The 20554-nt window shown below is 40.8% G+C and overlaps 2 protein-coding genes across 2 annotated transcripts; one reads left to right on the forward strand and one right to left on the reverse strand.

The window, feature by feature from the left end:
* Positions 1-1785: 1785 nt before the first annotated feature.
* LOC116036746 (E3 ubiquitin/ISG15 ligase TRIM25-like) lies at positions 1786-3253 on the forward strand. Its single transcript, XM_031280345.2, has 2 exons — positions 1786-2530; positions 3227-3253. Exons 1-2 carry the CDS (start codon positions 1793-1795, stop codon positions 3251-3253), a joined length of 765 nt encoding a protein of 254 aa, XP_031136205.1. The 5' UTR covers positions 1786-1792.
* A 4731-nt stretch (positions 3254-7984) lies between these two features.
* LOC116036787 (homeodomain-interacting protein kinase 1-like) lies at positions 7985-10028 on the reverse strand. The gene is made up of 4 exons (XM_031280421.2): positions 9848-10028; positions 8919-9105; positions 8647-8796; positions 7985-8432 (listed from the first exon to the last, which is right to left on the reverse strand). The coding sequence occupies exons 2-4, from the start codon at positions 9096-9098 to the stop codon at positions 8304-8306; spliced, it is 459 nt and encodes a 152-aa protein (XP_031136281.1). The 5' UTR covers positions 9099-9105; positions 9848-10028; the 3' UTR covers positions 7985-8303.
* Positions 10029-20554: the final 10526 nt, after the last annotated feature.

Raw genomic sequence — 20554 nt, forward strand, 5'->3', positions numbered from 1 at the left:
GTTCGATGTTGATTCAATGACTTAACGTTGACAACGGAATGTTGATTTAACAGTTTCAATGACTGTTTGCTATCTGGGTATGGATCTCTACCGTTAAACTCAATAAGATAACATTCACGAATACCCAACAAATAATTAATTTGTTTTTATTGTATGTGTGTAGTTGAGCCGATGTTGTATTTTGGTGTTGTGGTTTTGGATGTGTGTTTGTTTGAAGTATGGTTGTGTAACGGAGTTAAAAATGCACTTTATTAATTATAATTTCCAATTCATATTTTATTTCATTTTAATCATTCAATGATTTGTTGGGTATTCGTATCTATCTTATTGAGTTTAATGTATTTATCATATTGCTATTGTTTCCTGCGGAGATGTTGTTGCTGCACTCCGCCTCTAATGTCCCTCCTAAGTTGCCGTAGCTTCCGTGTCCTCGCCCACCGTCTTGTAATGCTCAGGTAGGTCGCATGTGAAATTCTTCTGCGCTGTTTTATTATTTTCTTTGAAAGTTGTGTTGTGACCCTTCAACATATATTGTCTCTAAGTTAATCCGATATTAACTAGCTGTGTTGTGCCGTTTTTACGGTTAAATATAAGTTGTAACACTGCTTTGTTTATCTCTGTTTGTTTTCGCGCCGTTTTCTTGCTGTTCCTGTGTAATGTAAATAACGGAGGCTCTCCAGTCCATGTTGAGTGTGTAAACTCTGTTATTTCATGTGTAGGAGCAGAGCAGCGGACAGTAGGAGACAGGAGACCAGAAGACATTCATGTGATGTTGTCTTCTGCAGGTATGTGTATCTCTTTGTTAGACGTTATATTCTTGTTGTTATCTGTGCAGTCACCCAAACCCAAGTGCTGTTTAACTTTGCCCACTGAAACTGTTAGAAAGTATAAAACATAGTTTCTCATGTTTTTCACATATATTGTTATAATTCAGGTAAGGTTTCCCCAGTCTATTCTAACTGCTCATGTTGGCTAGCAATGTGCACACTAAGAGTTGAATAAGATACTATACTTTAATGTAATTTTTATGAATGTATGGTAGATAATGAGATCACTCTTAGACAATACCATCTTTTATTGCTGAGGAGCAGATAATAGGAAACAGTAGACCAGAGGCCAATTAGTGTGATATTGTCTTCTGCAGAGCAAATACATTTTAGAAAACAGTCAGCTGAAGTTGTCTGTTTCCATACCCTGTCTACATCTTTTACAGTTGAGTGCTAAATTTCATTGATCCATTTTGTCCTTGAAAACCAATAAACATAAAAAAGAAAAGACAGAAACATGACGCCTGTCCCCTCCTGAGAGACTACAACAACCTCTTGTACCTCTTATAGGACCACTAAATCCTCATAAAGACCCTACAACCTGACTAGTACATATAACATGCTGCATTTTAGCATTTCATATTTGAATATTTAAAAACAAATAACAATTAAATTTGAATGGTATTATAGAGGGAGACTGACAGCTCTGGTTTACCTGAAGGCTAGTGTAAAAAGTGCAGAGGATCAGTAATTTATCAGTAAAAGAAGGTGTTGGTTTGACTAAAAACAGGCTGTGGTCCAGTGTAAACATGCTTAAATGTGTCATCAGGGTGGAGGATAAATACTGATAAATCATGGATATAAAGTATATATTTTTCTTTAATTATGTCTGTAAATGTACGACTCTTTCCCTGAAGTGGTAATGACTGTAAAACCCTGTTTTTATGTTCAGCAGATGAGTGCTGAGTCATCTTCACAGCTGTGCTGGGAGGGTTTGACCTCGTTGTCACTGAGCGAGAGGTCAGATGGCTCAGGGAGGAGTTCAGCTGGACCGGGAAACCTTCTCTTGTTCCATCTGTCTGGATCTACTGAAGGATCCGGTGACTACTCCCTGTGGACACAGCTACTGCATGAACTGTATTAAAAGCCACTGGGATGTAGAGGACCGTAAGTACAGCTACAGCTGTCCTCAGTGCAGGAAGACGTTCACACCGAGGCCTGTCCTGCTAAAAAGCACCATGTTAGCAGATTTAGTGGAGGAGCTGAAGAAGACTGGACTCCAAGCTGCTCCTGCTGATCACTGCTATGCTGGAGCTGAAGATGTGGCCTGTGATGTCTGCACCGGGAGAAAAGTCAAAGCACACAAGTCCTGTCTGATCTGTCTTGTCTCTTACTGTGAGAAACACCTTCAGCCTCATTATGATGTAGCTCAGTTAAAGAAACACAAGCTGGTGGAGCCGTCCAAGAAGCTCCAGGAGAACGTCTGCTCTCGTCATGATGAGGTGATGAAGATTTTCTGTCGTACTGATCAGCAGCTTATCTGTTCTCTCTGCACTGTGGAGGAACATAAAGGCCACGACACAGTCTCAGCTGCAGCAGAGAGAGCTGAGAGGCAGAAAGAGCTCAAGGGGAGTCGACAAAAAGATGTGAAGCTGCTTCAACAGCAGGTGAAGGCCATCAATCTCTCTGCTGATAAAACAGTGTCCTTCAGCAAGAAGAACTTCACTGAGCTGATCCGTCTCCTGGAGAAAAGAAGCTCTGATGTAAAGCAGCAGGTCAGATCCCAGCAGAAAAGAGAAGTGAGTCGAGTCAAAGAGCTTCAGGAGAAGCTGGAGCAGGAGATCACTGAGCTGAAGAGGAAAGACGCTGAGCTGAAGAAGCTCTCACACAGAGGATCACACCCAGTTTCTACACAACTACCTCTCACTGTCACCACTCAGCCAATCAACATCCAGCATCCATATCCGTCCTCTGAGCTGCTTTGAGGACGTGACAGCGGCCGTGTCAGAAGTCAGAGCTAAACTACAGGACGTTCTGAGAGAGAAGAGGACAAACGTCTCACTGACAGGGACTGAAGTGGGCGTTTTACTGCCACAACCAGAGCCCAAGACCAGAGCTGGATTCTTAAAATATTCACGTGAAATCACACTGGGTCCAAACACAGCACACACACGGCTGTTATTATCTGAGGGGAACAGAAAGGCAACTCTAATGAGTCAACATCAGTCTTATTCTAGTCACCGAGACAGATTCATTGACTGGTATCAGGTCCTGAGTAGAGAGAGTCTGACTGGACGTTGTTACTGGGAGGTGAAGAGGAGAGGAGGAGGAGTTGATGTAGCAGTTGCATACAAGAATATCAGCAGAGCAGGGGGGTCGAATGAATGTGTATTTGGACGAAATGACAAATCTTGGGCGTTATATTGTAACGACGACAGTCTTACATTTTGGTCCAACAGAGTCCAAAATCCCGTCTCAGGTCCTAAGTCCTCCAGAGTAGGAGTGTACCTGGATCACAGTGCAGGTATTCTGTCCTTCTACAGCGTCTCTGGAACCATGACTCTCCTCCACAGAGTCCAGACCACATTCACTCAGCCCCTCTATGCTGGACTAAGGCTTTATGGTTATGGAGACCTTGGGGGCTTCTCGACTAAGTCTGCTGAGTTGTGTAAACTGAAATAGACAGAAGTCATTTAAGGGTTAAACTCTGTGTTTTAACTCTTCGACTTATTTAGTCTCCATGTTTGCTGCGGAGAGCTGATTGTTGTGACATTCTATTTTTTGGACGTTTTATGTCTGTTTAGGCGTTTTTGTTGCTGTTTCTTATTTATTTTGTTGCTTTTATCAACATTTTTTGTCACTTTTTTTCGACATTTATTTGCTTTTCTAAAGGTTTTTGTAAATTAGTTTGACGTTTTTTTTATTAATTGTATTGATGTTTTAGAAGTGAAGAGATGTTTTTGTTTGTTGAGAAAAACATTCGGGGAGCCCCAGAAACTCTCAATGTGCTCAGTTGAGATCTGTTATTTTACTTTTGATTGTTGAAACAGGACGACATGTTAAAAAAGATCTTTACCGAGATGATCTGTAGATATTAGCTGTTGTTTGTTATTCATGTATTTCTCCACGTTATGTATCTGCGGGACAGGAAGACGTCTGTTAAATAGCGGTGTATTGTAATCCCATTTGGGACGGGCCAAATGTTCGAGCCAACATTTCTTCTCTGCACTGAGTCAATAAATATTACTCTAAAACTAACTGTGTTTCATTAGTAGTTCCTCTTCCCCCCCGGCCCTTATTACGTAACAGCATACATTGCCAAAAGCCACAAGGGCATAACTGCAAAGCATTATGGGTGATATCCCCCTCTGAAGTGACCATCGTTGTTCACTCGCTCCCTCGCCCATTGCCTGGTCCTATCTAAGGTCTGTCCTATTTACTGGAGCAGTGAACAACATTTGCATTGCAAAAAGCAGCTAATGGGATGGGAATGATTGTTCCAGGTATTAGAGAAACAACAGAGCCGTGCAGAGACCTGTGAAGGGGCAGGGGCTCAAAGTTAAAAAGAGGCATATGGTACCTGATTTTAAACCACCACGGCGTTAGGGCTGTGTATAGCCACAGTATTATATATATATATATATATATATATATATATATATATATATATATATATATAATGTATTACAAAACTGTAAGCAAGGAGATATAAAAACCTGTCCTAGTATAAAGAACACACCACTACGTGTAAAAAAAAATCAGTCAAAAAAAGGTTATTTTTTTTTTAACCCTTGTGTTTTCCTTGGGTCAAATTTGACCCGTTTTAAAAGCTTTTTTATATCACAAATATGGGTTTCTTTCAACCAAATTGCCCCCAAAATAACCTGGATGCATGCATGAATGTTATAAATTTTAACATTACTTCCATTGAATTTGGGGTTTTTATTCAATTTTATAGCATTTGAAGAAAAGAAAATGGTTTTACAACAGTGTCCTGACTAAACTTTGACATAAACCAGTCTGTGATCCTCTCAACATCCTCTCATCTTAACTATTAGTCAAAATAATTCATAATTTCTGCTTTTTTAAACCCAAAAAGTAGGTATATTGTCATTTAAGTTAGGTTAATTGGCCATTAATAAAACAAAGCGTTGAAAAAAGCAAAAAAAAAAAACGTCGGAAAAAGTTCATTTTTAATTTTGACCCGGAAGGACAACAAGTTGATGGTCAACAGGAAGACGACACGAGGGTTAAGCAACCAGAAGAGTAAGATGTGCAGTGTGTGGGTAAGGAAGAGAGAGAAAGTCAAAGCCTGCTGACACTGCTGACCCACCATGGTCAGAAAGAACAGGGGAGACACTTTGTTCCTCTCACTATGACTCTAGAATCAGTAATCACTCCAAAGCTAATCACCATCACTCTCTCACTTCTCCCTCGCTCTACCACACACTCCCCCCAAACACACACATGCACACGCACAAGCATAAACATCAGGCCACTTACATAGGCTACAGCAAAAGCTCTGCGTGGAGCCTGTGCAGAACCATAAAACAAGCTTTAGTATAGAGGATCGTTGGTAACAAGGCTCTGTTTCAGCACCATGGACAGTCCCCTCTGTTTTAGTAACAAGCCTCTGTTTCAGTAGCCTGGTCCTACCAGATTCTGGTACATTTCATTTGACAAGTAATGATTATATTATTATTAGTATATAGATATAAATACATATTATAGAGCAGTGGTTCCCAACCTGGGGTCCGGGGACCCCTCAGGGGGGAGGCAAAGATCACAGGGGGTGCGCAAGTCTTTATCTGGTTTGAGGTTGAGGTAAAAAAAAAAAATTTGCACCTTAAATTATGATAATACACTAGAATATATAATGTATACAAAACTGTATAAAAACTATATATTTTTGTTCTCGCTTAAAATTGTAGGCAGGCTACTTAGTAGGCCAAACCTCCGGGACCTCTTAACCTGGGACCTTGCTGTCATCAGGTCAGCTGCTAGCTGCTATCATCCCGCCACGGCATCACCATTTTATGAATGAAACATGGCGGAGAAACGTAAAAGTGCTGATAACTCCTCTGTATCAAAAAAGAAAGTAAGGCTCTATCTCGAGAATTACCTCAACTTCAGTTTCGGAGGGGGGGCTCAGCTTTTCTTAGACATAAGTAGGGCGGGCGCCAAGGAAAAAAGGTTGGGAACCACTGTTATAGATAATGATTATATAGGGTATTTCACACTGTTCCTTAAGGTCTCCTAATAGGGTATGTAACATTGGTTTGGCTGAATATTGCTCAAATGCTATTTTATGGGTCCTTAACTACCCTATGAATATGGCTCTATGTGTAACAAGAGCTTTTCTTCCAAATATGGTATGCTCATGAATATGTAGATGAGCTGCGCGCTGATTGGTTTGAGTGAACCACATAGAAACACATTGGAGACGAGACAGCAGGTCTCATATTTCAGACACTGCAAAGTTATACGTTGTTTGTCGGGCTATTTCGTTATTAAATTAACTTCTGAGACTTTTTTATGCGAGAAATCAACTATATAAAGCTCAAATATGGGCCGTTTTATTAAAATTGATGGCTAATTGCAAATTTGGTAAGACGTGTCGGACTTTAAGAGCTCCACACAGTCTGACGAGAAAGCAGCAACCTCCACACCCAGTGAAAGTCACCGTTTACCTGGGTACTGGACGACCGGGGCTCGGGGCTCCGTGGAGCTCCGGAGCTGCAAGCTAGGCTATGTGTCCCAATTAATCCTATGGGAAAAGATCATTGACATACACTTTCGGCATAACTTTTATATATTTACAGTTTGAATTTCGTCACGCCACGTATAGAACAGCTACCCCAAGGTCTTATAAAGCTAACTATGGTGTCTGATTTCAATTTAATGATATTTTGTGAACATGAGGGGTCTCCTTAGGAGGAGCTGCTAGCTAGGCTATGTGTCCCATTTAATCCTATGGGAAAAGATCGTTGCTACACTTTCGGCATAACTGTCATATATTTACAGTTTGAATTTCGTCACATGTATATCACAGCTACCCTAAATTCTTAACAAAGCTAACAATTTTGTCCAATTTCAATTTAATGCATTTTTGTGTACTTCAGAGGTCTCGTTAGGAGGAGGCAAGCTAGCTCTCATTGATAGAGCTCCCCAGCTTACTCACGGACAAGAGGTGTTTATTTCCCCCATCATTTGTTTAAATAACTCAACACACATTTCCATTGTAAGATTAACTGGAACCTGTGGTAAGAGATTGCGGGCGTAACAAGCTCGCTGACCGCGCTCTCACTCACACACACCGGCCATTTAGCAGGAAGAGGGGAGCTGCAGGCCCTGGAGCTCTGTCAGGGCAGCGTTGTTTGGTAGTCCATTAACCCAAAAAACGGTGACTTTGCGCAGGTATGGAGTACCGTGGGCTGCCAGCCGTGACGGAGCTCCAGCTACCTCACAGCAGGCCGGTTTAGCCATCAGTTTTCGTAAAACAGCCCATATTTGACCTCTACATAGTTGACTTCTCGCATACAAAAGTCTCAGAAGTGAATTTAGTGGTAAAATAGCAGATGAACAATGTATACAATTTCTGAGATCTGTGCGACCTATTCAGAAGACTAAGCTGACCTCAGATCAGTGGTGTAGCCTGTGTAAATGTTTGGCCGTGACAAAGATAGAGACTAGAGCCAAATGAGGAGGAGCTGCTGAGTTGACGTCAACTAGGCGGCTCATTGAGATTCGCCCGTTTTCAGCAGCAGTTTCAAATTGTGAGATTTGCAGAGGAAAGAGATGTCAATGGGATTTTGAGCTTCTATGTATGTCCTAGTTACCCACCAAACTGTCCTTATTCAACTATGACAAGGTAAAATCGGTTTTGCATTCTATCACCCCTTTAAACAAAGCAGACCATTCATCACCTTACAAATGTAAAAGCTGTACATTTTCTTTAAAGGGCAGACGTGAGATACAATCCATGTGTCACACCGGTGAGGGTGAGGCAACACAGGCAGCACCCAGATGCAAACAGCTGGACAGCAGGGTGATTCCAGGGATTTATTGTAGAAATAGATCACAGGCAGCTTCAGGTAGATGGTAGGTACATGCCCAAGTAACATTCAAATCACAGAAACAAAAGCACAAAACAAGATCAAAAGGATGGAAAACAAAGAATTTTATTATCAACAACTTTTCTCTTTTTCAAACATGATCAAATGAGCCAAATCAGCCCCAAAGATAGTAATCGCCAGCTTCTGTAGATATTATATTATCATTAGTATGTTTGCGGTCAGACGGGTTCCTCCTGAAGGTGTTCTTCTCAGAGTGGGCCTTCCTGAAGATGTAGAAGCCAACGACACCAAGAGAAAACATCAGCTTTGAAAACTGGGAAAATAGAACATTAACTTTATCTTTTTGGGACTAAACAATAGGTCTGTTTTTATTGAGTAGCTATACATGCCCTCAAGATAACGTAACAAAAACTAAAGACAACTGCAGTTATTTAATCAAAGCGAGATGCTGGGGGGAGACTCAGGGGGTTGGAATGGCTGACCAGGTAATAGGCCTGCAGGGTCTAGGTGAAGGGTACCCACACCAGATCACCAAACGGCAAAAAGCCAAAGCCGTGTTGCGTAAGGTCATGGAGGTCAGGATGGCCTCCTGAGGACACAGAGAGACACCTTAAATCAAAGTAAGGTAGCTTCACCTGATCATATCTCTAACTATTTATGGACCAATGCAGGGACGTGCACACCTACAGTTGAGTTTACAGACGCCCTGTAGATAGTTATTATAAGGACATTTTCCTTTTCTACATTAACATATTGTCCTGTTTCAACAGTCAAAGGTAAAACAATGGATCTACGGTTGGTACCTGCTGGATGATGGTGCTGACGTCCCTGAGACGCATCGGGGCGTGGTGGGTCTTTAGGATGTAGTCCTGTATGCTGATGTCCAGCATCTCCAACACCAGCGCCGGCCCACAACTCATGTGGAACCAACTGAAGAACGGGACTACGTTGTGCTGGTCGAGGTTTAGGCGCATCAACGTTTTCAAAATGGAAACATGGAGAGAGAGTGAGTGGGACAGTTAAGGTTAACTGATAAAAGATTATCAAGACGACAAAGACGATTGAAGTGTCTCACCTCCTTGCTGTCGTAGTATGAGAATTTGGGGATCTCTACAGCCACGGTTTGTTTGGTGTCCTTGTTCCAACATTTCACCACCTTCCCGAAGCCGCCCTCTCCCAGATCCTGCAGGAACTCGTACTGGCGGGGCAGCTGCAGGGCGTCTGGGCCCGCCAATCGTCTCGTGAAAAGAAACATGAGGACACTAGAGCGAAGGAGAAGTGACTTTCATACCAGGATCATACCAGTGTTGTATCGCCTAAAATGCTGGTCTCTGTAAGAACTGGGGCTTATGCACCGATCCCATACCACGTCATTTAGCCCCGAAGAAAATCAACTTAAAAGTAGTTCTTTTTCTGTTATGAATTGCTGTCAAACTGGATAATAAAAGGAAGTTCCGTGGCATTTATTGTTTGTGTTTGTTCATGTTTCACAAAGAGTTTAGCAACAATGATAGCAGTCATATCACATCCATACAGGGATAGTAGTATACAGCTATTACAACATTAAAAAAATGACACACTGGTATCAGATCGGTACTCGGTATCGGCCGATACACAAGTTCAGGTATCAGAATCGTTATCAGGAAGCAAAAAAGGCTATCTCTGAATGCATCTCCAGCAGGTGTTGGGACCCAGTGTTTGGTACCAAGTAGTTAAATGTTAGCTACTCTTTAGTCTCGCATTGCCAGACCTTCCTCCACAGCGCTACGGAGGAGGGTCTGGCTAGTCCACACAGCATTCCTGCATGGGATAAAAAGGTGCTCTGGTTAATTGGCATTTCTTTAAACCAATCACAATCATCTTGGGTGGCGCTAAGAGCTGGACGGAGCCACGGTGCCTCTGCTAAATAGTCTCAGGAAGGAACTTGTTTTGGTGGAACATGTGCTGTTTGGATAATATAAACCTACGTAAGATGCAGCATCAAAGAGGAAGTTACAGACTTACACATATCACCGTGGCTCATTTACAGTCCTGTTCTTTGGATCTCTTGCTGATAGATTTCTTTAACTCGAGGGCGGTTGTCTGTCCATCTGCTCCCAGAAACATTTCACCCAGAACTTCAGACAATAGTTCTAGAAGGTTTGATGATGTCAGGAGCTTCCGTTCTAAAGATAGCGTTTAAATGTCAACACAACAACAAACAGTTCTTCCTTTAATGGAATTTAAATGCACACATTAGTTGGGAGCAGGGCTGCAACTTATGCCGCGTTTTATTTACCTTGGAACTCGGAAGCCGGAGCTGGGAATGACGTCACATCCGAGTTGAATGCGTTCCATTTAAAAGTCGGATTTTCATTGTTCTCATTAGCTCTAGCCCGGTTAGCTATTGTTACCAATACCAGTTGATAACAACGCATTATGCCGTTTTTTGTGCATGCAAACAGTGTAACAACATGTCCACAGATAGAAGTTGACCATGCCTGTGTGTACGACTGATTTAGTGACACAAATAAGACAGAAGTGCTTATAACTTTATGTTACTGCAGATTTCACAACTGTTGATACAGGGGGCAGCCATGTTGGATTTTGAACTCGGGCTACTGCGAGGTTGTCTGAGTTCCGAGCTCGGAAATCTGAGGTCAGGGGGTGTGTTCACCACTTTGACCTTGGAAAATCCGAGTTCCTAGGTAAATAGAACACGGCATAACATCGATTATCGTCTCGTCGAAAAAAGGACAAGAACGGCGAACAAGTTTTTTTCAACTTTATTGTAGCTTTCTTTTTAAACATTCATAAAAGAAAAAAAAAAAGAAAAAAGCAACAAAAACATTGACAGAAGTTACAAAAATATGTAATCACATGAAAAATGCCGAAAACACTGACAAAAAACGTCCAAAAAATAGAATGTCACAACAATCAGCTCTCAGCAGCAAACATGGAGACTAAATAAGTCGAAGAGTCAAAACACAGAATTTAACCCTTAAATGACTTCTGTCTATTTTATTTTACACAACTCAGCAGAGTCTCCAGAAGAATAATATAACCTTAGTCCAGCATCAGAGATGCTGTAGAAGGACAGAATACCTGCACTGTGATCCAGGTACACTCCTACTCTGGAGGACTCAGGACCTGAGACAGGAGTTTGGACTCTGTTGGACAAAAATGTATATTTGTTATTTTCACAATCTAATGCCAAAAATTTGTCATTTCGTCCAAATCCACATTCATTCGACCCCCCTGCTCTGCTGATATTCTTGTATGTGGCTGCTATGTGACTCCTCCTCCTCTCCTCTTCACCTCCCAGTAACAACATCCAGTCAGACTCTCTCTACTCAGGACCTGAGACCAGTAAGTGAATCTGTCTGGGTGACTAGAATAACACTGATGTTGACTCATGTATGTTGCTTTCCTGTTCCCCTCAGATAATAACAGCCGTGTGTGTGCTGTGTTTGGATCCAGTGTGATTTCACGTGAATATTTTAAGAATCCAGCTCTGGTCTTGGGCTCTGGTTGTGGCAGTAAAACGTCCACTTTAGTCTCCTGGAGCTTCTTGGACCACTCCACCAGCTTGTGTTTCTTGAAAGTCTCTGATTCACGTTAAATTTAAACAGTGTCCTGACTAAACTTTGACATAAACCAGTCTGTGATCCACTCAACATCCTCTCATCTTAACTATTAGTCAAAATAATTCATAATTTCTGTATTTTTAAACTCAAACATCATCCATATTTACAACATCAATATCTGTTTTAATCTGACTAAAACAAAGCATCACACTGTTCACAATAAAAGAAACAGACAGTAGAAAACAAAATGGAACTCATTTTCTATATCATTTAAACAACACATCAGACATCAGTTTTAGTAACAAGGCTCTGTTTCAGCGCACCATGGACAGTCCCCTTTGTTTTAGTAACAAGGCTCAGTTTCAGCACCATGGACCATATCCTGAGGGCTTCCAGGGATTTAAACAATCACTCATTGTCGTTCCAAAGCTACCTTTCTTAAGCAGAGCAGAACATTCATCACTTTACAAATGTAAAAGCTGTACATTTTCTTTATAGGGCGGACGTGAGATAAAATCCATGTGTCACACCGGTGAGGGTGAGGCAACACAGGCAGCACTCAGATGCAAACAGCTGGGCAGCAGGGTGATTCCAGGGATTTATTGTAGAAATAGATCACAGGCAGCTTCAGGTAGATGGTAGGTACATGCCCAAGTAACATTCAAATCACAGAAACAAAAGCACAAAACAAGATCAAAAGGATGGAAAACAAAGAATTTTATTATCAACAACTTTTCTCTTTTTCAAACATGATCAAATGAGCCAAATCAGCCCCAAATATAGTAATCGCAGGCTTCTGTAGATATGATATTATCATTAGTATGTAATAAGCTATCAGAGGATGGTATGAATAAACTTAGTTATTTTTTTAACAAAAGACAACAAAGCCAGCCAGCCTCAGTCATTTTCCTTTGGAGGGTAATTAAGTCATAATCAGCTTTAAGCCTGTAGGAGAACTTACCAGACAGTTTGGGGTCTGACGGGTTCCTCCTGAAGGCGTTCTTCTCAGAGTGGGACTTCCTGAAGATGTAGAAGCCAACGACACCAAGAGAAAACATCAGCTTTGAAAACTGGGAAAATAGAACATTAACACGTCCGGTATACTCGCTGCAGCCGAACTGTCGCGCGCCTATGTGACGTCATGGGAGCGCCGTAACTCCCGCTGTTTATACTCCCGCGTGGTGGTTGCGACACTAGTTGCAGTCTTCTCCTGATAGAGGTGTCGCTAATGAGGAAAGGCTACAGACTTTGCTATTTCTACGGACTAGAAGAAAAAGAAAAAGTTAAACAATGGCAGAACTGGCAGCAGCATTGACATCAATGCTACGATTTGATTGGATGACCTACTTCGTCGGATCAAGGCTTTCATTCGCCATAAAAGAACTCATCTTAACCCAGTAAGTTTACAAGAGAGACTTGCAGTCACTCTGAGAGTCCTGGCATCACGTTGCCCTCAAACTCGTCCATGCCTCCTGTTTCCGTTTTGTCGTGCGCCACTGAAAAAAATAGAGTGGTGCGCGACCTCTGGTTACATTGGTGCGCGACAAGTCGGCTGCAGCGACTGTAAAAAGGCCTTAAGAAGGATATAAACATGTTTTGAAAATCTAGCCCTTTACTCAGTGCGGCTGAAGTGAAGATACTGTCCTGAGTGGCTCAGCCAGAGCATCACTGTAGCAGCAAACTGCTGTCTGGAATCACAGGCAACTTGATCTATAGACATTAGAAAGAACATGGGGGGGGGGTAATAGATTAGACCAGTGTTACATGTTAGCATGACCAGATGCAAAGCTTGCTATTAAGTGTCTGAGTGTGACTGACCTGATGTAGTGCTCCACTGACTGGCTGCAGGAGAGATGGCTGCTGCACACAAAAGCATCATGAATCCTCTAGATCAGCCAGTTTCAGGGATTAATCAGAGAGTGCTTTTCATTATAAGATGCTTTAAAATAAGAAGTCAGTCTTACCTCACTAAAATCATACTAACATTACAGTTAGTGGCGAGAGATCTTGGCAGGGTGGCAGGGGAAGACAGTACATGGGAACTCCCATATGTAAGCGCACTGAGTTTATTCTAAAGGTTTTTAGTAACCCCTAATGATGTTCTAAAGGTTCTTTAGGATGTTTTAGGGTCTTTTTGAGGATTTAGTGGTCCTATAAGAGGTACAAGAGGTTCTTGTAGTCTCTCAGGAGGGGACAGGCATCATGTCTCTCTCTCTGTGTTTCTCTGGGCCCTATTTTAATGATCTAAGCGCACGGCGTGAAGCGCATGGCGCCCTAAATGCGTGTCCAAATCCACTTTTACTATTTTGACAGCAGAAAAAAGGGTTGGTGCGCAAGGTTCAAAAGGGTTGTACTTAGTGTCTTAATTAATTCTTAGGTGTGTTTTGGGCGTAACATGCAATAAACCAATCAGAGTGTCATCACCCATTCCCTTTAAAAGCCAGGCGCATTTGTACATTGGTGCATTGCTATTATGATGGAGGATTTGCACCGTAATATTTTTATTTGTAATCTTTTGCATGTGTGTGTGCTGCTGCGCCTCCCTGTGTGTGTAACAAGCATAGTGTGCGCGCACTGTGCACGAGCCTAGGAGCATTTTACTCATTTGCTGTTAAAATAACTACTAATAAGCGCTACTGACTTTAGACCAGGTCTTTGTTGGTCAATGGCGCAATCACTTCCCACTGCCTCAAGATAGCAATACACCAAGAATGTACCTGAACACACCTCCCTGTAAGATCAGCACGCCCATGGGCGCAAAGATGGGCGCAGGTGTATTTGTTATTTAAACGGGACGGGCAATGGACGGGACATTGACAAACGTCTTAAACTAGCAAAGACACTTGCGTCAGGCTTTGCGCTGCGCCGGGTGCAAGATAGGCCCCTCTGTGTGTCTCGGTCTCTGTGTGTCTCTGTGTGTCTCTGTCTCTGCAGGTCAAAACCTCCTAGCACAGCTGTGAACCTGCAGACACACCTGTCCGACCGTATATGGACTTCCCTCTGCAGGCTGTTACATGTTGAAGGATCACGTGTATTTACTTCTCACAGCGTTACATAACTTCGTCCTTTTCCTTCTGTGCTGGGAAACGACACTGTGCAATCTCTCTGCACGTCTCCCTCAGGTGTGTTTCTCCCGATGACTCAGCACTCGTCTGCTAAACATAAAAACAGGGTTTTACAGTCATTACCACTTCAGGGAAAGAGTCGTACATTTACAGACATAATTAAAGAAAAATATATACTTTATATCCATGATTTATCAGTATTTATCTTTCACCCTGACGACACCTTTAAGCAGTGTTGGGAACGTTACTTTAAAAAAGTAATTAGTTATAGTTACTCACTACTTGTTCCAAAAAGTAACTGAGTTAGTAACTAAATTACTCTATAATAAAAGTAACTCGTTACCAGGGAAAGTAACTATTTGCGTTACAGTTAAAAGAAAAAGTTGCTATATGTCAAAGAATATTTTTTTTAGCAGTTTTCACAACTCAGTTGAAATGAGTAGAACAGACAGGTGTTTGTACATAACTTTCGATATTTATACCGTCGGTAATGGCAACATACTTTTAACAACATACCTGCCTATCATACGGTTGATTTCAGCCTGTGTCATAGGTTTATGTTGTGAGGCAGAAAGATCTAGCTTTTGCTGCTTGGAGGACTTTGCTCCGAGTCCTTCTTTGCTAGTGGATAGCGAGCTATCATCTGTGGTGGAGGTATCGCTGGTTTTTGCCACTAGCTTTGTAGATACGTGTGTCATTGTGAGATGCTTCTTTAAATTAGAGTTGCTTACAACGGATGTCGACAAAGTCTTCACTCCTGGACATAATGTACACATTACATGCATGTTCTTGCCTTTGACCACATGAATTTGAAGTAGCGCTTATATCTCCACCTTGAAAATGCCAACTTTTCATCGGATTGCTCCTGACTCGCCATCTCTGCTGCTTCATCAAATCTCTGTTTAGCTGTTGTGTGTGTGTGGCGCATGTGCTGGCATGTGTGTAAAAAAACACTGGCTCTGATTGGCTACCATGAAACATGACTCTGCCTTAGCCAATCATAATCGCTTACCTCATTATTAACCCGCTTCCTCACTAGCTGTGAGCCAGGGGTGCGTTCAGATTACACAGTTTATTCAATCAATGCATAGTAACGCACCGCATTTAACGTCCAGTAACGTTAACGGCGTTGTAACGACGGGAAAAGTAATTCGTTAGATTACCCCGTTACTGAAAAAATAATGTCGTTACCTAACGCCGTTCTTTTAAACGGCGTTATTCCAAACACTGCCTTTAAGCATGTTTACACTGGACCGCAGCCTGTTTTTAGGGCCTTGGTTTTGCATTTCGTTTTCTGTCTTGTCTAGTTTTACTTTCTGTGTTTTCCCGCCTTTGTTGATTGTCCTGCCCCGCCCTGATGTGTTTCACCTGCTGTATCACCTGTCCCTCATTTGTTTATTACCTCATGTATTTAACCCCTGTGTTCCCTTTGTCTCTTGTTAGATCATTTTGTATCCATTTGTGTCTGTGCCCTGCCAACCTGCGTGTGTTAGTTTGTGAGTTTCTGTGTCAGCTCTCGTCTGTTTCTGTTTGTTCCTGGTTTTTTGTATGCCTTTTGTCTTCATTTTTGGAATTGGTTTTTGCCTGCCGGTACTCCCAGGACTCCCTTGGTTTATTTTTTGTATTTCTCAAATAAATCCTCAACGGCAACTTTTTTCTGCCTGCCTGCCTCTCTCTGCGTTTGGGTCCTTTAATCCCCTACATGTAACAGGCTGAGCTTTAATGCAATATCTACATTGCCCATTATCAGCAACCATTCATCCAATGGTCCAAAGGCCCATTGTGTTTACTAATCTTATATCATTTTAAAAGGCTTACTGAGAAAACAGTCGTGAACCCTTTTGCAATTATGTAAGCACATAATGTAATCTGAAAACTGCTGCCCTGGTTAAAAAAACAATGCAACTGATCTCAGCTGTTATTCTGTCTGTAATGGAGTGGAATGGAAATTTCTAAGTGACCCCAAACGTTTGTATTTCATAGCCATATTTATGTATATTTATGTAAAGAGGTGCAAAAAACGGATGATCAGTCGCTCAGGAAGTTAGGCTACAGTTTTGAAATTACTCCACAACAGAAGGTGGCGCTGTTGAGTCAATTTAAACCCGCCAGGACGACACCCCCCCTCAAAATCTTTATAACACTGCCAACAAGAGCTACCGACTTGCTTGCTGCCGCCTTTGACTTGGAATCGCACGGACACGGAAAGAGAAGAAGAAACGCTAATGTGGGGGTGTTAAATTGAACACCATGAGCGGCCAACAGGTGAGTTTTCAGTCGTTGCTGGTGAAAAATTAAATGTCTGTACGAAGATATATATATATATATATATATATATATATATATATATATATATATATATATATATATATATATATATATATACACACCTTTTCTTTATTCTTGTTTGTATGTATATGTTTCCAGAAGTCGGACTATGCCAATATTGAGACTGCTGCACGGAACTTGCTGTCGCTCTTATCAGCAAGTGTCAGTCCAGGGCAGGTTGAGGTTCCAGGCCAGAGCCAAGTTCAGGTTCAGATTCAGGGCCAGCATCCCAGCCAGGGAACTTTTCAGGAATCAGAAGCGAGACAGGCCAATGTGCAGCAGGAGATGTCAAAGTTTCTCCTTCAATTTACTTCACAGGTCTTTTCCTGCTCTTTTTCGAAGAGAACGAACCAGTGGCAAACGCAGATTTCCTACGCCACTTAAAACGGTTTCAGCAGCATCTACAAAGGCCACAAATATTCAGTTTTATTTACTCCCAAAACCCATGACCAGAACTCCACAGGGGTCTCAGGCACAGCCTGTTAATGGCAGGCTTAGGAATACGCAGGTGTATCAGTGCCTGAACACCGCAACCATGCAGAGGTAAGCATTTCTAAAATTATGTACTAAAGACATCATTAGAAGTGATGATTTATTATTAAGAAGTGCCCATGATACATTCTAATAAGATTTCAGCAATGCTGCTGCTTGAATTCCCTAAACTGGAGACTTTGTCTGGTGGATGGCTGTTTCATAAGGCAACTGGTAAGCCGATACAGCATGATTTGACATTGTGTGACACATCTGAAATGGACTTTTGAGAAACAAGTTAAAATTGTATTTGTTAATTCAGTGTTGCTAGACAATTCTGACCATCTTCCAGGGCTGAAAATTAACAAGCACCAAATGCGGGAAGATTATCCATTTGGCAACTAAATGTCGGAAGGCTATCCGCCACATTGGTGGGTAAATGTTTGTACCAAAATAGTCATAGCTATTTCACGGTAGCTGACCGGTACTCTGTTTGTTGTGTGTAAAAAAGATGAGAGAAACAGGGAGAGAGCAGAGAGCAGCGTTGGTTGAGCAAGCTAGGGAGTGAATTAAGAGACAGAGCGAGCGAATGCCAACAATAACAAAACGCTAACTGATGTCATATGTCAAACGTACATGCTCTCTCTGAGCATTCTGGGTAATGGAGTCCTTTAATACAATGTAAAGCATATTTTTTCTTAGAGATGAACCTGTGTACTTATCACTTCAAGTCAAACATTCAAATGAAATGTAGTCTTTTTTACAAATGATTTATCACATTAACTGTTTTAAAAAGAATATTAACTTATTAACCCTTACAAATGAAATCATTCTTTAAATTAAATGTTTAACAGACAATGAGAGCAGCTGTCAGAGTTTCTGTTGAAAACAAGCACTGAGACCCAGGGAGACATGAGAGCAGCTGCTCACTAACAGAGCAGAGAACAGGATACAGATGCTTGCCATTTCTTTCTATTTAATTAGTGTACATTTTATTCATAAACATTAAAAACACTCTCTTTTGTGGTAAAATACAAGTAAAAAAATAAAATATAAATGGAATTACAAAAAATAAAAAAGGAATTTGGGAAAAAATAAAACCCAGTCTGTGTTACATGATTAATAAGTATCTGGAAGGTTTACAAAAAATGTACTGTTATGTAATGAAGTAGATTTAATAGCAAATGGAATTTTGAGCTCAAAACTTGATAGTAGTAAACTAATTTTGCTTCAAATTTCATTGTGGCCTCGCCTTTAATCTTTTATTCAACATAATACTGTATTATCTCAATGAAAAGTACTGAAACAAATGTATATGTGACAGAAAAGGCAATTCATTATTTTGGCTGGTAAAAAAATATGCTTGGCCGGTGGATTTTTTTCATCTATCAGTCCCCTTGGCTGGTGAGCCAAAAAGTTCATTTTCAGCCCTGCCATCTTCATTCCTTTAGGAAATTGGAAATTGCTGTATAAACTTAACTTAAAGTTTCAAGTTCTCAGACACCATGCATGATTTCAGGCATAGGGTATTTATACGATACTTAATTCAATACATTGTACTCCTTTCCTCCTGGACAACTTTTCAGGCTCACAAACCTTTTCTTACTTTAACCCCTGTTAATTTGATCACTTTCCCACTGTCCAAAATAATGAAGGAGGAAGTGGCCAGAGAAAACTTGCGTTGATTCTGCCTGAGTCTGAAGGCTACACCGCAAAACTGCTTAAGACTGTGTCCAATAATGGAAGAAACACGATTTTCATCTTTCCACTTCAAAATTAAATAGACACTACGCCACTTCCTTCTGATGCCCCTGAGTTCAGCAAAATGCCAAAATCGCAATGCAAGACCTTTGGAGAAATTTTACCGTTACAAGTTCTGGCTCTGCATGTAGACTCTTGTGGCAAGTCTACAACAGAAGAAGTAATTTTTTCTTAACATGACACTTAGTTCTTGAAATCTTTTTCATTTTCAACGAATGCATATCAAAACAGCAATTGAATTACTACTACAGTGATGTCAAAGATAATGTTAACCTGATCCACTTAACAGGAAAACAATGAGAATGCTGATGAAAAACAAGATCAGGATGTTTCGTTTGTATCCTGCAGTCAGAACAGTAAGTATAAGTACATTGTCATCACACTCTTAAAAGAATAACTTTACATATTTTCATGCTATATTGATTAATGTGGGCTGGATTGTTTGTTGTTGTTAAAAAAAGTTAAGAAGAAGCATGATAATTCACTTACTCTGATTGACGTTCTTGTAGTCTAACCATGGGACTGACTTTCTTTATTTTTTTTCTCTTCCTGGTTGTGTTTTGTTTCCCGAATACGACAATGTTGTTGTTGGTATGTCTCCCCTGCTTGCAGTGTAAAATTTCAAAACAATTATTGATCATATTATAATTTCTCAAGTTTTGGCTTACATTTTTATCAAAATAATCTATACATAGTAATGGAAGAAATTGGTGCCTTGCTACCATTAAGATTTGAGTTAATAATTTTCTTTTAAGTTAACGCTGATTACTGTATTTATGTCTTTTTTTCAGCTTCAACAGTCGCTGCAGAGAGCGTGTGTCCCATTTGCCAAGTAGTGTACCCTGCTGACGTCATTGAGATGCATGCCAGTGCCTGCAATGAGAGGTATGTTGTTGTCCCATGTAGTTTTGCCTTGATTCATAACAAATTTTCCTTTTGTAATTGGATGTTTATTGCAAATGTTTGTCTTCTCCTTACTTTGAAATGTCTCAACATGAATATTGATCAACAAGACATTTAATATACTAGTCAATGGGTTTTTTCTTGTTGACTAATTAGTTAACATGCTTTACATTACTCCTGAATGTTTAGGACAACACATTACTCTTGACGTTAGAGAGATATAGAATGGGGTTACTGTCACTTAAATATGCAGCATGTAATAAAGTTTGATTGATGACTGACAGGTCAAGAGGTCACGACCTGTCAAAATTTTTATTGATGTTCGACAGGTGTTTCTGACGCAATCCTTCCAGAACCTTCCAGAAAGAGGGCGTGCCTCAGACCGAGGAGGAGTCCGGAAACTGTATATTAATGCATCGAGACAGGAAATGCGGTTTTCAAATGAGCCAATGAGAAATGAGGGTGACAGGAAATACGTAGATGATGGTTTTGAATGAGTTAAATATCTTTATCAGTATTTGTTATAGTATTAGTTTATGTTTAAGATTGTTAAATCCAATTGTCACTGCATTCAATGTCTTTTAATAATATAGGAATGAACCGCAAACAAAAAATAT

The sequence above is a fragment of the Sander lucioperca genome, chromosome 18 (genome assembly GCF_008315115.2).
Source record: "Sander lucioperca isolate FBNREF2018 chromosome 18, SLUC_FBN_1.2, whole genome shotgun sequence".
NCBI lineage: Eukaryota > Metazoa > Chordata > Actinopteri > Perciformes > Percidae > Sander > Sander lucioperca.